At 33.4% G+C, this 15,269-nt stretch overlaps 1 protein-coding gene and 1 long non-coding RNA gene across 3 annotated transcripts; one reads left to right on the top strand and one right to left on the bottom strand.

The window, feature by feature from the left end:
* Positions 1-1,235: 1,235 nt before the first annotated feature.
* On the bottom strand, positions 1,236-2,972 carry LOC146930016 (beta-galactosidase 16-like). Its single transcript, XM_085708267.1, has 5 exons — positions 2,401-2,972; positions 2,169-2,274; positions 1,988-2,072; positions 1,787-1,905; positions 1,236-1,639 (listed from the first exon to the last, which is right to left on the bottom strand). Exons 1-5 carry the CDS (start codon positions 2,499-2,501, stop codon positions 1,559-1,561), a joined length of 492 nt encoding a protein of 163 aa, XP_085564393.1. The 5' UTR covers positions 2,502-2,972; the 3' UTR covers positions 1,236-1,558.
* Positions 2,973-6,268: 3,296 nt separating this feature from the next.
* LOC146930015 (uncharacterized) lies at positions 6,269-9,244 on the top strand. 2 transcript variants are annotated; one of them, XR_015006253.1, is made up of 6 exons: positions 6,269-6,400; positions 6,781-6,849; positions 6,954-7,028; positions 7,411-7,713; positions 8,807-8,928; positions 9,072-9,244. It is a non-coding gene; the product is annotated as an uncharacterized LOC146930015 (long non-coding RNA). The 2 variants fall into 2 exon arrangements; XR_015006254.1 differs by having other exon boundaries at positions 8,792-8,928.
* Positions 9,245-15,269: the final 6,025 nt, after the last annotated feature.

The following is a 15,269-nucleotide window of genomic DNA, read 5'->3' as shown; positions in this document are numbered from 1 at the left end:
CGAATTGCTTCTTTTTAATTTGAGATCCCTTACTTTTTAACTTTGATTCAAGAGATGAGGAAATTCAAGGGCCATGTAAGGTAGCTCGAATAAAAAAAGAAGCAATTTGAAGACCAAGTGAAGGAGTTTAAAGGCCAAGAAAAGGCATTTGAATCAGAAAGGGGGAATACAACGCTCAAATGCAGCAACTCAAGCATTTTGTAAGACGAATGGAGGATTCCAAATCAGAAGCGAAAAAGTTTGAAGGAAGAGAGAAAGAGGTCAGTCAAGAGAGGAGCAACTTGAAGGATGCACGGATGATTTTGAGTTATGAGAGAAACGACATGATTGCTTTAATTGAACCGTTTGATGAAGCAGCAGAATTGAGTAAATGTTTTTTCATTTAGTTTTTGAAACAATTTCATTTCAACTGTTTCTTGTAATAGTGTTGATGTTTTTAATTACCCGATCTACCTATACTTTATAATAACATCTTTAATCATGTTCATGTTGCAGGTCTTAGTCAAGTTGAAATCTTCTCTAGTTTTCACAATATCAGACAATGTTATTACTAATTTGGATTATATTTTCGCTTTCTTGAACATTTTCAGAAGCTCTTAATCACAACAAATCATTTCGTTGTTGCCATGACTATGGTTTATTTACATTGTTATGGTAATGCAAAAGAAAGATCAGTATATCGATTTAAGAGAGGTTTTTCACTCTATCATTTTATATAACTTCACATAAATTTATATTGTCATCTTGATTTATCTATCCTTCAATAAATACTAAGGAAGCTTAAATCACTACAAGAATTTTGGTTATTACTGGTGGAAATAATCCCCCAGTAATGCAAAAAATCCCTCAGTAATACGCATTACTGGCGGATTCGAGTCCCTCAGTAATATGAGCGTCAGAAATGTTACTGGCGGAATTTTCCCTCAGTAATGGGGAGGTAGTTTTGACAAAGCATTACTGAGGGATTATTCCGCCAGTAATTACTGACGGATTGCAATCCGTCAGTAATTACTGACGGAATAATCCCTCAGTAATGCTTTGTCAAAACCACCTTTACATTACTGAGGGAAAATTCCGCCAGTAATGATTATGCAGATTTGCTTTACTGACGGAAATTTCCGCCAGTAATGTACTTTGCACTTTTTTTTTATTCCATTCCCTCTTTTTATTTTAATTAAAGAAATAAATTAAATAACACAAATAAATTAAGGAAATAAAATTTAAAAAGACACAAATTAATTAAACGACGTATCATCATAATTTCATATAATTTATATAGAGTTTTCGTACAAAATTATAAATATTTCAATAATATTCATATAATCCAAAAAACTAACAAAATAAACTATTTTTGTGTAAATCAACAAATTTATTAGATACCAAGCCTGCACAAGACGTGCAAAAGCTAGCATCGAGAACAATACAAAAGCGCCGCCCATACGTGTAACGCCCAAGACCAAACAGAAAGCTAAGAACACAGCCAGCAGGAGATCCCGTAGAAACTCCACACAGCTAACACAATTATACCTCTTAAAACAATCATCTATGAACCAATTATTCATGTAACCATGGTTGCTGCACAAGGTCCGCTATTTTCCAAGAAGGCAACACATTCTGTGGAACTTCTGAAAACATAAGCCTGAAGGAAAAAAGTGAGAAAAATTATTGTCTGATTAGAACCATAAGACTCATATTATAGATTTTTTTTTTTCTGTTTCCTTTTATTTAAGTAGTACTAGTTAAAAAATTGAGGAAAACATGTCCAGGAAGGTTCATTCTTAATTACTTGTTGCTGTGAGCCTAAGCTGAAGGTGGTTTGAGTTCCATCAAGTAGAGGTTGTGAACATGACTTGATTGCAGCATGTAGCTCCTTAAGATGTCCCCATTTTGGTTGTCTAACCAAACCTGGTTACCTTAGCATAGTCAGTCACATAACAATGGTTCAATATTTGCAATTTTCTCAGATAGAGAAAATAAAAAACCATACCATATTCATCCAGTGGAGCCTCATCATAATAAGTTGTTATTATGAAAGCAGAGGCCAATCTATCAAAATTGGTTCCTCCATGGTACTGCATCAAATCCGTCAAGTGAGTTACCAAGAAAAATAAGCAGAAATTCAGCTAAGTTGAAAATAAAGGAGGAGCAATTATAGACAGTGATGATACCATGTAATAATTGACATAACTTCCTTTCTTTGCTATGAACAAGGCAACATTATAGGCAATGTCTGAAGCTGATCTCAAGTATGGTGCTCCACCAAAAGCTTGTAAACTATTAATTCAAACGTTAAGTAAATGACATTAGTCTAGTAAGATAAGATAATTTGCTAACTAAAACTCACACTTAAGAAAAATGGAGGTTTTGGAATTTGTAATGTAAAATTGCACAATAACATACAAACTAGTCCAATTCTCTGTCCAAAGTGAAGGGTTGTTAGGTGAGTTTGGCCCCTTAAATGTTCTCCCACATTGCATGCCATTGCATGCATTGATCTGCATATTATATACATAAGTTATTCATGTGTTCTTCTAAACGATTCAACATTAGCTAAAACTCATAAACTACTTAAGTCAAACCACTTGATTAAACGACCGACAATATAAGATAGAGGGAGTGTGTTAAATCCATCCATGATAAATAACCACTTGATTGAACTTCATCATGTATATTACCTATAATTCAGTTGCATAAGGTGCAATTAACTTCTGCTGTTCTGCATCTCAATTTTTTTTAGAAAAACTCATTTAATTTCTCCATAAACTCCTACAAAAATTGTGAGAACTTTTTTCCTAAGTGAAAAAACCATTAACTTATTTTAACTGAGAAGTTCTGACAGTCACAAGATAGAAGGTAACTGAAACTCGAACAAATTACCTTAACCAAGGTAGGTCGAACGGCAGATGAACATAGCAAAGATTCCTTCTGAAATCTCTCTTCAAAACCTGCAGCAAGAAGCAATGTTAGAATGCAGAAATAAAACAATAGCATACTCATAACGAGGTCAGATTGCTTTGAGATGACCTTCATCTTACATGAACATACAGAATCAGTTGATGAATTAGACAGTAGAAATTTACTTGCTAGCGATAAAAAAAACCTAAATTCCATATAAAACTAAATGTAAATAAATCACTGACAGCAAAATAGTAAATTATGTCTATCTGATGAATAGCATCACTTGGCAAGCAGGACATCTCGGTTTTACAAATACAAGAAGACACAATCAATTTGCTTCAAAGTCCAAACATCACCATACAGATCACCACAACATTCCACCTTATAATACAGATTAACTTTGTATTTAAATAGTGAACAAAACAACTGAAATGTTACATTTTGATAGGCTAAAACCAAATGTAACCTTATCATGGCTCAATATTCAGCCATATCACATTGCAATTTAAACAGACTCATACCATCCTAAAATATCAAGCCTAACTCAACTTTACAAAACCAACTTCTAAGGTTAGCACTAATGAACTCATATCTTATCTAATGTGGGACTCATAACATGATATTGAAAGAATAAAAGAACACGAAAATAATTAATAAGGGAAGGGGAAACAATTACTGACCTTCCTTCAGGGGAAGATTTCATCCTTTGAAGAACCCTTTCAAAGGCAGGCTTTCCAGTTGTTTCACCAAGAGCTGCTATCAAATCAGCTCTTCGTGGATCCAAAAGTGCTCCAACTGCAGAACCTAATGCCACAGCTGCCTGCTGCCATGTCTTCAGCTTGATTGTACCGCCTCCCACCATTCCAACTACTTTGTAAAATCTGATCATAACAGAACCTTATTATTATCATTCATTCACGGAATTCAGAATTGAAGGAAATTACATTCAAATTTCACATTACCTTACAAGTTACAACAATTAGGGTTTGTGGAGAGAGATGGATGGAGATAGCTCTCTAAACAAAAGAATCAATACAGAAGATGGAGGACGATGCGGCGGTGATGGATGGAGAAGGAGGATAGTGGTCGCGGTTTGCCGGCGGTGGTGTGGTGGTGGATGTTGTTCATCGATCGGATTTGCGTTGGCTGGGAGAAGAAAAAAGAGGAACGCGCATCAGATGAAAGAGAAAGGGGAAGAGGAGATGAAATTGAATTGGTAATATTCATATTAATAAAAGGCATTGTATTACTGGCGGATTTGATTCATTACTGACGGATTAATTGCTTCAATTACTGGCGGAATTTGCGTATTACCGACGGATTCGAATGCAACATTATTACTGGCGGATATGTTGCATTAGTGGCGGAATATTTAATCCGTTATATTATTACTGTCGGATTTATATCCCTCAGTAACGCAAAGGCATGTGTGTTTACATTACTGGCGGATATATTGCATTACTGGCGGAATATTTAATCCGTTATACTATTACTGTCGGACATATATCCCTCAGTAATGCAAACACATGTGTGTTTACATTATTGGCGGAATATTTCCGCCAGTAATACATCGTAGGTTCTTTATTGATATTACTGGCGGATTTATCCGTCAGTAACGTTATTGAGGGTTTTTTTGATGTTATTGAAGGTTTATTCCGCCAGTAATTACTGAGGGTCTGAATCCCCCAGTAATGCTATTTTGAATTGGTTAGTATATTGAAGAATTCTTGTAGTGAATATATGCTAGCTAACTACTCAGTTACATCTTATGCAGGTAATCAATCAAGTCCCTCAAGTGAGCAAAATGATGAACTTGAGTCGATTGCCAATGATAGTCTTGTTCGTCAGCAAAAGTTGATGATGCGGAGACACAGAAAAAGAATCAAGAAAAGTAGAGTCTGAGGCAATACATCAACCAGAAGAGTTATTGTCACTCATAGTAACATAATAATCAATTTTTACCTTTGTCGCATGTACACTAGCTTTGTCATTACTAAATCGTGAAGTGTTACGCGACATCCAAATAGCATGCAACCTATGAACAAATACTGACACAAACATATCTTCAACCTGCGAAGAGCGCTGCGATGTAACACAAGCCAGAAGGGTGTGAATCGAAGTAACATTAACCACAACATTTAATCTAGAACCGAGCCAATAGCAAACGGGCACCGGAAGAAAAGGTGGTATGAACTCTCATCCACGCACATGTAAAGAGAACAAACAGAAACTATCAAGCATCCGTGACTGCGAAGATTCTCATTAAATATATTGACAGTGTAAAACTTTGTTTACTTCTTATAACCCAAACAAACTTTGTTTACTACTGTGTTTAATCAAATCACTCGATAGGATACCACTTCATTCAATAAGTTAATAAAATATCTATTTAATTCCTTTAAAAAAATATCTATTAATTTCATTAGTTTTTTTTTCTTCTAGAGGAATTTAACATGATTTGATGATTGAATGCACATTTTTAAAGAAGTTACGGTGCATGGAATGAATCGCTTTACGTAATTAATAACAATATTAATTTACACATTTGTATGGGAGGAAATTTTTCGTAAACAATAAATGGACGATAGTTTTTTATTAAAAAATATACATTACCAATGAGTAAGGGTGAGAATAGACTAAACTAAATTAGACTTTGTCATATTTAAATATGATTTGTAACTTGTCATAGATTATTTTTTCGATCTAGTCATGCCTTTTGAAAATTTGGTATGACTTGTAAGCCGATTTAAAAACATATTCAATCAACATATTTAAATAAGGGTTTTGCTAGAAGACACCTTTTATGAAGGTGTCTTTTAGCAAGTTATCCTATATGCATTTGCTAAAAGACATCAACTAATTTTTATGAAGGCGTCTTTTAGTAAGTAATAACTAAAAAGTGGATAATCACACCTTGAGGTGTGGGTTGCTAAAAGACACCTTCATGGGTGGCTTCTAGCATAACCCTTTAAAAATTCGCCATTTAAGGTGAATAAGTGGGATGTCCGGGGTTCAAACATTCGCCTTTGCATATATTATGCAATATCCTTACTAATTAAGCTAAACTAACAAATCCTATATTTTAGAGAATTTGACTATATGTTACATCAAATTTTACTTCTAGTTTAGAAAGCATTTAAATACGCAAAACTTAATACAAACAAATGAAATTCTGTAAAAAAAAAAATGAAATGAAATTACTGATCCAATAAAAATTATATTTATACAATCATTTTATAAAAAATGTTCTTACTCTCTCTATTACATTGATTTTTGTATTAAAAAATGGTTCAAATTTTTTTAGGGCCATTTTGATTATGTTTTATAAACTTAATTAAATTAAGTTATTTTGTTGAGTGCCCATAAAAAAAAAAGTTATTTGGTTGAGTTGATCCCATTAGCGCATTTCCGCCGCTTCCTCTTTCTTTTGTTTCAATCGTATTCTCATTTCTCACTTCACTCCACCGCCGCTAGCTTCTCAAATCGAACAAAACATTCCCAGGTAACTCTCTCTCTCTCTCTCTCTCTCTCTCTCTCTCTCTCTCTCTCTCTCTCTCTCTCAAATCGAACAAAATATGTCCATGTCTTTTTCATGTCTTCCTCACTTGATGATGATGATGATGATTAATCTAGATTATTCTAACTAGGTTCCTTTACTTTATGCATGATGCACTACTTGATTAATTTTTTTGCATATGTACGTCTTATCACATACAAAGATTCTACAATTAATCATGGATGATGATTTATGAGGGTGTTAAATGGTTTGAGATGTTCTCTTTTCTTATTAATTTTGAGATATTATTATTATTCAGTCCAATTTGCTTGGTTTTAGTTAATTTTAACCGATTTGATGAAGTGAAATTTTGTTGTACCTTGCAGATTTTGTTCAGAGACTTATCAAACAGCCAATCTCTTGCATTCAAGAAAACGGACTCCATTGAAATCAAGGTTCTTTTTTCATCTTATGCTAATTCTATTTTATGAATCATTCTATATTGTTCATGCACCTGCTGCATGTTGGTTATAAATTAATGTGTTGAATGTGAAATCAGGACCATCATCCAGATGTTCGATATGCAAATGAAGTAACAGAATTATCTCTCTCTCTCTCTTGATCTTTGAAAAAGGTCTGTTATCACAATTTTGTTGGTTCCAGATTTTCTTTCTTGTATTTTAACTTTTCTACCTCCTTTAGCAATAACAAATATGATATTCTTATGTGATGAGAAAAGACAAATTTTCAAACTTTATTAGAACTCTCAAATTTCAAGGGTACAAAGAGAAACCATAGGTTTTCTATATGATACTTGTAGGATAATCAAAATGACTAAACTGAATATGAGACTGTCATTTCAGTTTTTACTATGCTTTTCTCTATCTTTTTTCTTAATTATTTGATATAGTGTGTTACCGGAGGTAGGCAGCATTAAGTTACTAAATTTCAAATTTTTAGTTTTGTTATTATTTGTTGCACGATTTCTTTATTAATGATACAAATTGATTTTGAAGGAAGAGCATTCAGAAAGCCAAGTGACGGAGTTTGAAGGACAAGTGGAGGAGCTTGAATCAAAATTTAAGCAACATGAAGAACGGGTGAAGGAGTTCCATACAAAGGAGGAGGAATTTAACGGCCGAGTGAGACAACTCGAGTCAAAAGAGGCAGAATTTGAAGACCGAGTGAGAGAGCTTGAATCACAAAAGGCGGAATTAATGACCGAGGGAGGGAGTTTGAAGTGCAACTAAAGGAGCTAATGTCAAAAGAGAATCAATTTGAAGCATTACCAAAATCATTTGAAGAGGAAATTAAATCAGGTAAATGATCTTCATCATCTGGTTTATTAATACAATTTCATTTCAACTTTATCTTTTAATATCTTTAAATTGTTCTTCCCAATTTAATAAAAATATCTTTCATCATGATAAAGTTGTAGACCTGTAAAAAAAGTTGAAAATTTTCACTAGTTTGATTCACACTCTATCAAACTAATTTTGATTATACCTTTTTTGTCCTTAAACAGTTTACGAAGCTATTTAATGCAAAATCTCTGTCGTTTTTCTCTTGTCGAATCTGTTATTCTTTAGACTTATACGTTGGATCTAATTAATGATAGAGACAATAATATCGTTATTATTAGACTCATGTGACATGCCCTGTTAACTTTCACACCCTATTTCTCAATATCTGCACTACTAATTCCATTTGGAGGTGCATGCCGCCGTCTGAGAGTTTATTGCCGCCACTGGAAGAAATCATGTTAGTGCAAAGCAAGCCCCCTGTACACTTGTCAAATCTCTAAATTTATACGACAGCAATTAGAGTCAAATTTCTTCTTAATTTTTATTGATAGTGTTTATTCTAAAAATTATATTATACAAGTTAATATGAATTAAGTATTTCGAAGAAGAAATGGATAGAATCGAAGAAGGGAAAAGAAACTGAGTAGAAAATTGTAAAACACATCTTGGTTGGCGTTGTCACGAAACTTGCACAAAGACTTGGATCCCTCGTTTTTTATTTTGGGTTGTCACCTTGCAATTGACCATTGGTGTTTTGTGTGTTATTACAAGTGTCATGATCTCAACCAGGTTGCAACACTTTTCGTCGTTGTTATTGCACAAATGGCCCTTGACTCTGCAGTTTGGAAAAAACAAATAGAAAAGAGAACTAAGAGATGTCACATACCTTAGTTTGGAATTTTCTAATTTTACGGATGGAATATTGTAAACCATTGGATTAATTTTATTTAATGGTTGAAATTTGTGGTAAGTCTTTTGATTTACATGTCAACAAATCCTAACTCATACATCTATATATATTTCTATAGTCAGCGTGATTTACTGATGTTTGTATAAATATGGGAGCTTAAATGTATGTTAACTAATTATGCAGTTACATCTTACACAGGTAATCAATCAAGTCCCTCCAGTGAGAAACATTAGTACTCTTCTAGCTTTTTGGTTTTGCTGCTCAGCACGAGATAGTCGTAGAGCAGTTTGGAACTCTTGGTTTTGCAGATAAAGCTTCTGGTATGTTAGTTTGAGAAATGTTTTGTTTCAAACAATCCGCACATTACTTTTTTCTTCTCACTTCATATTTGAAGCGTATGTTACATCAAATGTGTTAATATATAAATACAACTATACTAAATTAAGATATTTGTTGTTGGTAGGAAATTGATCTGATATATAATTGGCTTAATGCACTAGATGCGAAGGTTTCATATGTACTAGTCTAGGGATAATTGACCTTTGAGATACTCATGTCAAATAAAGCTTGTGAGAAAATGATTTTGCTATAACAATAGAATCTCCAGCATCAAAATTTCCTACATCAAATAAAACTAGGCTTAAATATGTTATTCGTCCCTGCAAATAGGGGTCGCTTAAAATTCCGTCCCTGCAATCGCTAATCCTTTTTTTTTTGCCCCTGCAAAGTTTAATCAGTTAAAAATTCGTCCTTTGACCCAGTTAATCACTGCCACGTCAGCAATTTACCAAAAATGGCATGGGAATTGACGAATATACCCCTAGCTTATTTTTTTTTCCTTCAAAAAAAAAATTTTTCCAGATTTTTCCCGAATTTTCTTTTACAATTTTTTCTCCGAAAAATTTCAGTTTTTTCAGTTTTAATTTTAACATTTTTTTGTCCGAAATTTTTTATGATTTTTAATTATTTTTTCAGATTTTTTTTAATTTAAAAAAAAATTTCAAAATTTCAAAAAAAAAATAAGCCAGGGGTATTTTCGTAAATTCCCATGCCATTTTTGGTAAATTGCTGACGTGGCAGTGATTAACTGGGTCAAAGGACGAATTTTTAACTGATTAAACTTTGCAGTGGGAAAAAAAAAGGATTAGCAATTGCAGGGACGAAATTTTAAGCGACCCCTATTTGCAGGGACGAATCACATATTTAAGCCTAAAACTAAGATTGAGCTAAATAATAACTCAAAAATACAACGCAAAGAAAATAAAACACATCAAACCATTTAAAAAATAGAACAGTGTACATACAAAGACTAAAGAGAGAGATACAAATTTGAAGTATATTTCATTTTCCAAGTCACCAAAGATTTCTTTTTCTCTAAACAAATGAGATAAATCTTGGAGAACTTATGCATCAAGCATATGAAGCTAGTTACAGAAACTTTGCGAACAAAAGTGTGGAATGTATTGTAAATACCTAGTTTTTATATGAAAACGCTTCTTCATATAAAATTTAAGCCTTTGAGAAATTAAAAATAAACAATTAGACATTAGTCAATAACAGGAGAACATGTTAGCAGGTTTTCCCTACCATGTACTGGAGGATCACACTCACCAGTTCGTTAGATCCTTATCTCAAAAATACGATCCTCAATCTCAAGAATACGATCCTCAATCTTTTTCATTAGATTCTGGAATTCTAGGTTGTTATCTTTAATGCTTTGCATAACAACCATGAGACTAGCAACTTCTTGATCTCTAGCCTTGTCTTAAGTTCACGATCAAAGTATTTATAACTATCTTGATTCATGGAGGGGTTTGAAGATGAAATGTTTCATAAAATAGAAATTGAATAAGAAAAAAAACTTCATTTCAATGCAGTTAGTTTCCTTGCAACTGCTCTCAGAAATTAGTTTTAGGTTCTGCACATGTTCTACAAAGAGACCAACTACTTGATTATTGTCACTGAAGAAGTTATATGCACGACTGAATATTACAGCTTCATCATATTGCTCTATTGATGAGATTCTCAACAACATCTGCAAGGTGTTAGACAATTTCACTTCATCAAACTGACAAAACAGCTATATAATTGTTCTAGTAAACGAAAAAGAACGAAGTAGATTGGACTTAAAAATTCAAGATTAGTCCAACCGTTTAGAAAATAGAAGAGATGCATATAAAAAGACAAAAATTTGAAGTCTATTTCATATAAAATAATATGTGGTACGTTTGAAAAAAAAACATTTCTCAAACTAACATACCTGAAAATTTATCTGCAAAAGAGTTGCAAATAGCTCGACAATTATCTTGTGCTGAGCAGCAAAACCAATAAGCTTAAAAACTTCATCTTCATTGAAAGAAGGAGCCAATCCATAAATAGACAAAAGGAGTAGAAAACCCAGGACCGCCGCTGAATTTTCAGTGTTTTGACTTATGTAAGCTTACACATCCAGAGCTAGCTTCGTTGCTTCTTCTCTTACATGAGGTCTAATATCTGGTGAGATTTTCCTCAGTTCTTTGAGCAGAATAATGTCGCCATCATCAATAATTACAACATTGTCTCCCATCATATGATCCATTTGAATAATAGGGTTCTAGATAATTTTCAGGACAAATTTTGCTGGATCTGGAACTCCTATAAGACGAACAAGAATGTCATCGTCAACCGACTCAGGTTCAACATTTTTCTCACTTGAGTAGGTTGCCAAGGACACTCTTGTTCGTCTTAAAGTTGTACCAGATCTAGCAAAAGTTGTCCTGGAAATCATACAGAACCCCATTATTCAAATGGAGAAGAGACAATGTTGTAATTATCGATAATGGCGACATTCTTCTGCTCAAAGAACCGAGGAAAATCTCACCAGATAATAGACCTAGTTAAGAGAAGAAGCAATTAAGCTAGCTCTCGATGTGAAAGCGTACATAAGTTAAAACACTAAAAATTATGCGGCGATTCTAGGTTTTCTACTCTTTCTGTCTATTTATGGACTGACTCCTTCTTTCAATGAAGATGACATTTTTCAGCTTTTTGGTTTTGCTGCTCAGCACAAGATAACTGTAGAGTTGTTTGGAACTCTTGGTTTTGCAGTTAAAGCTTATGGTATGTTGGTTTGAGAAATGTTTTGCTTCAGACGCCTCACATATTATTTTATATGAAATATACTTCAAATGTATGTCTTTTTTTTTTAATGTATTTCTTCTATTTTCTAAACGGTTTAAATAATTTTGAACAATTCAGTCCAATCTACTTCATCTTTTTTTTGTTTACTATAACTTATTATATAGTTGTTTTGGTCAGTTTGATGATGTGAAATTTTCTAACACTTGCAGATGTTGTTGAGAATCTTATCAAGAGACAACAATACGATGAAGTTGTTAGATTCAGTCGTGCATATAACTTCAATGACAATAATCAAGTAGTTGGTCTCTTTTAAGAACATGTGCAGAACGTAAAACTAATTTCTGAGAGCAATTGCAAGGAAACTAACTGCATTGAACAAGTGATTGTGATCCTCCAGTACATGGTAGCGAAAACCTGTTAACATGTTCTCTTGTTATTGACTAATGTCTATCTGTTTATTTTTAATTTCTCAAAGGCTTAAATTGGAAATGAAGAAATGTTTTCATATTAAAAACTAGTTATTTACGGTACATTCCACACTTTTGTTCGCAAACTTTCTATAATCAGCTTCAAATGCTTGATGCAGAAGTTCCCTAAGAGTTATCTCTCATTTGTTAGCGTAGTATTTTTGAGTTATTATTTAGCTCAATGTTAATTTTATTTGTTGAGGTAAATTTTGATGCTGAAGATTCTATTGTTATAGCAAAATCATTTTCTCACATGCATTATTTGGCAAACTTGGCCGAGGAAGTTCAAATTTCATAAAGAAGAAGGGTGATTTTGCTGATGAAAATTATGCCATAACTGAGTCAGATATTGAAGAAACCTTCAAGAGACTTGTGAGTTGTGACTGAACAAAGAAGACTCCTTTGGAAGTATTTGATGCTTTGTCCATTACATTAGTCAATAATTTTCTGTCATAACTTAGTTGTGTTTCGGTGGTCCTTTGGTTGTAGCATTTATATGCTAAAGACATAACACCATGTATAAGAACATGAAGCTTTACAAAGAGAGGTGGATATGCTTGATTCTTTTTTCAATGATGCCATTACTCACCTATTTCGCATTCATATGATTCTCTGAGTTGATCTTAATTGATAAACATTGTGATTGAGGATTATGTTTTCCTGGGAAAGTTCACAAGTCTCGTTGATAATTGATAGCAGTATTATATATATGCTTTAATGTTGCATATAGTTGGTTTTGAAGAAGTTGTGTCATGACATATCATGCTCTTGTGACATAATGTATTGTTGATTTGGTTGTTCAATTTTAACGCTCTCTTCCCTTTCATTTTAAATTACATGATATTTGACATGGTCATAAATTATCTTCAGCTTATTATCATAATCTCTCTAAAATGGTTGAAAATTAAACAAGTTATTCTCAGCTTCTTTTCATAACTTATAAGCATTTGATTAAGTTATTTATTTATTCAAATAGAGACTTAGAGCTTGTTTGGCCTATCTTCTTTTCGACTGTTGATCTAATTTATTTTTAGGGAAAATTACAATGACTTCCCCTGAAGTCTTAGCAAACGACACAAACACCCCCTCTAGTTTTATAATAGGCATAAAGCTCCCCTAAGTTTTCTTAAAATAGATAGATATCACCCTTTACAAATTAACACCTGTTTGCAACTGTTAAATAAAAAATATATCATCTTTTCCATTGATGAAAACAATATCGTTTGTTGTTGGGATTTTGCGCCACAGTTGCAAGAATAAAACATCATAACATAAAAATTAAAAATAAAAAGTATAATTGAACGAAGTTATAACTCTGACGACAATGAGGAGCCAATTTGGAAGTTATGGAGTCTATATCCCTTTGTAATGATTCTACATCTTGGTGCCTTCTCCACACATCATGAGCAACAAAGTAGTGGATTACGTTTACAGAGCCACAATGCGACACTGCATGATATACCAAAATCTCAATTTGGTTCTTCTTGGTTTTCGTTATTTTCTTTTCCTTCTTTGTTTTTTGCTTTCTATATCCATTGTTACATGCTTCTGGGTAAAGGTATTTCTTTCATTTCATGGTTTTCTCCGGTGGGCATTGATCTAAATTTCTCTGTTATTTTTGTTGTTGGAGAATGGATGATGAGTGAGGGGTCTATACAACAATCGATCAATCTAGCAAGCGTGAATCTAAAAGTGAAGAATCGTTTTCAATTTTTTTTTTTGGTAATAAGCGTTTTCATTTTGTTTGTTTTATTGAAAAGGAAGTACTGCAGTTTTCCAACGGAAGATTGACGGAGAGATAACAGCAGGGGGTATTGCTGTTGAGTGTGAAAATAGAGGGGAGGTGGGATACATTTACATAAACCTCAGGGGAGGTTATTGTAATTTTCCCTTATTTTTAAGAGAAAAACATGTTCATCTAATTAATTATGTTTATCTAATTATTTTTATTTTAAATTGGAAAATGGGAAATTACTTAGCTTGCACTCAATAGAAATTTTCCTATTCTATACGATAAATTTCGGGGCTAGTAAATGGCTTAGCTGCCCAATTTAGGACTTATTTGCATGCGTCAAGCATTGCAGAATAGGAAATGATTCAATTCAAGACAAAACATCACAATAAAAGCTGGAAAAGTAAAACAGTGTTGAGAATTAAATCAAGCATAATCTAGAAGATGTTAGAAGCATTCTAGAACATCTTGGCAATTAAGAAATGATGTCATCAAAGTGCAGCACCGCCTATGTTTTACTTTAGTGCATAAGGAGTACTTGTTTATTATTCTACATTTACGTAGAAAAATCTAGAGTTAACCGCCTCTGTAGTATTAGAGCACCGCCATTTACTTTCTTAGCATATAAGAATTGCATTTAGCTTATACCTTAAGTATTTTAAGCCTATAAAAGGCTGTGTACCCTCCTTCATTTTGTATCAAGTTTTCATGAATAAAAAATAGAGTTCAATAGAAAGTCTCTCCTTTGTTCTTTGTTAGTTTGTTTGTGAGTTTGTGTGTTATATGTCCCACTGATATCAAATTGGTATCAGAGCAGGTTAGGTCTTGCAAAGTGTCAGTGTCAAAAATAGTTTGAGTGTGTGAGGAACAAAATTGTTCTCACCGTGTCAAAGTCAGTGTCAAAAATAGTCCGAGTGTGTGAGGAACAAAAGAGTTCTCACTGTGTCAAAGTTATTGTGAGCGTATTTTGAAAGAGATATGGCAAACAATTTCAATATCGTTTGGTCCGGCCCCAAACTGAATTCTGAATTAGATTTCAGTTATTGGGAATTTATGATGACAACACATCTTAAAGCTCACAACATCTGGAGCTATGTGGAGTCTGGTTTGCAACAAGGAGCTGATGAACTTGCTCGTAGAAAGGACCAGCTGGCACTATCACAAATTCTTCAAGGAATAGATTACTCAATTTTCGGCAAAATAGCAAATGCGAAGACTTCGAAAGAGGCGTGGGACATATTGAAGCTGTCACACAAAGGAGTTGAGAAAGCTCAGAAATCGAAGCTGCAGTCTCTGCGTAGAGAATATGAAAGGTACGAAATGTCCAGTTCTGAAACAGTGG

This window comes from Medicago sativa, chromosome 4 (assembly GCF_051527215.1).
Source record: "Medicago sativa cultivar Bolivia chromosome 4, Bolivia_mono, whole genome shotgun sequence".
Taxonomy (NCBI): domain Eukaryota; kingdom Viridiplantae; phylum Streptophyta; class Magnoliopsida; order Fabales; family Fabaceae; genus Medicago; species Medicago sativa.
Note: the sequence above shows the minus strand (reverse complement) of the source record. Positions and strands in the feature narration are given on the sequence as shown.

What these genes read in the sequence shown, in the direction of transcription:
- LOC146930016 (XM_085708267.1), bottom strand. Translation starts at nt 2,501, where the DNA reads ATGCAGATCAATGCATGCAATGGCATGCAATGTGGGAGAACATTTAAG. An exon ending in GTTATGTCAATTATTACATG is followed by an intron (nt 2,073 to 2,168) that starts GTATCATCACTG and finishes GATTTGATGCAG; the next exon opens with TACCATGGAGGAACCAATTT. An exon ending in GCTTAGGCTCACAGCAACAA is followed by an intron (nt 1,640 to 1,786) that starts GTAATTAAGAAT and finishes TTTTTCCTTCAG; the next exon opens with GCTTATGTTTTCAGAAGTTC.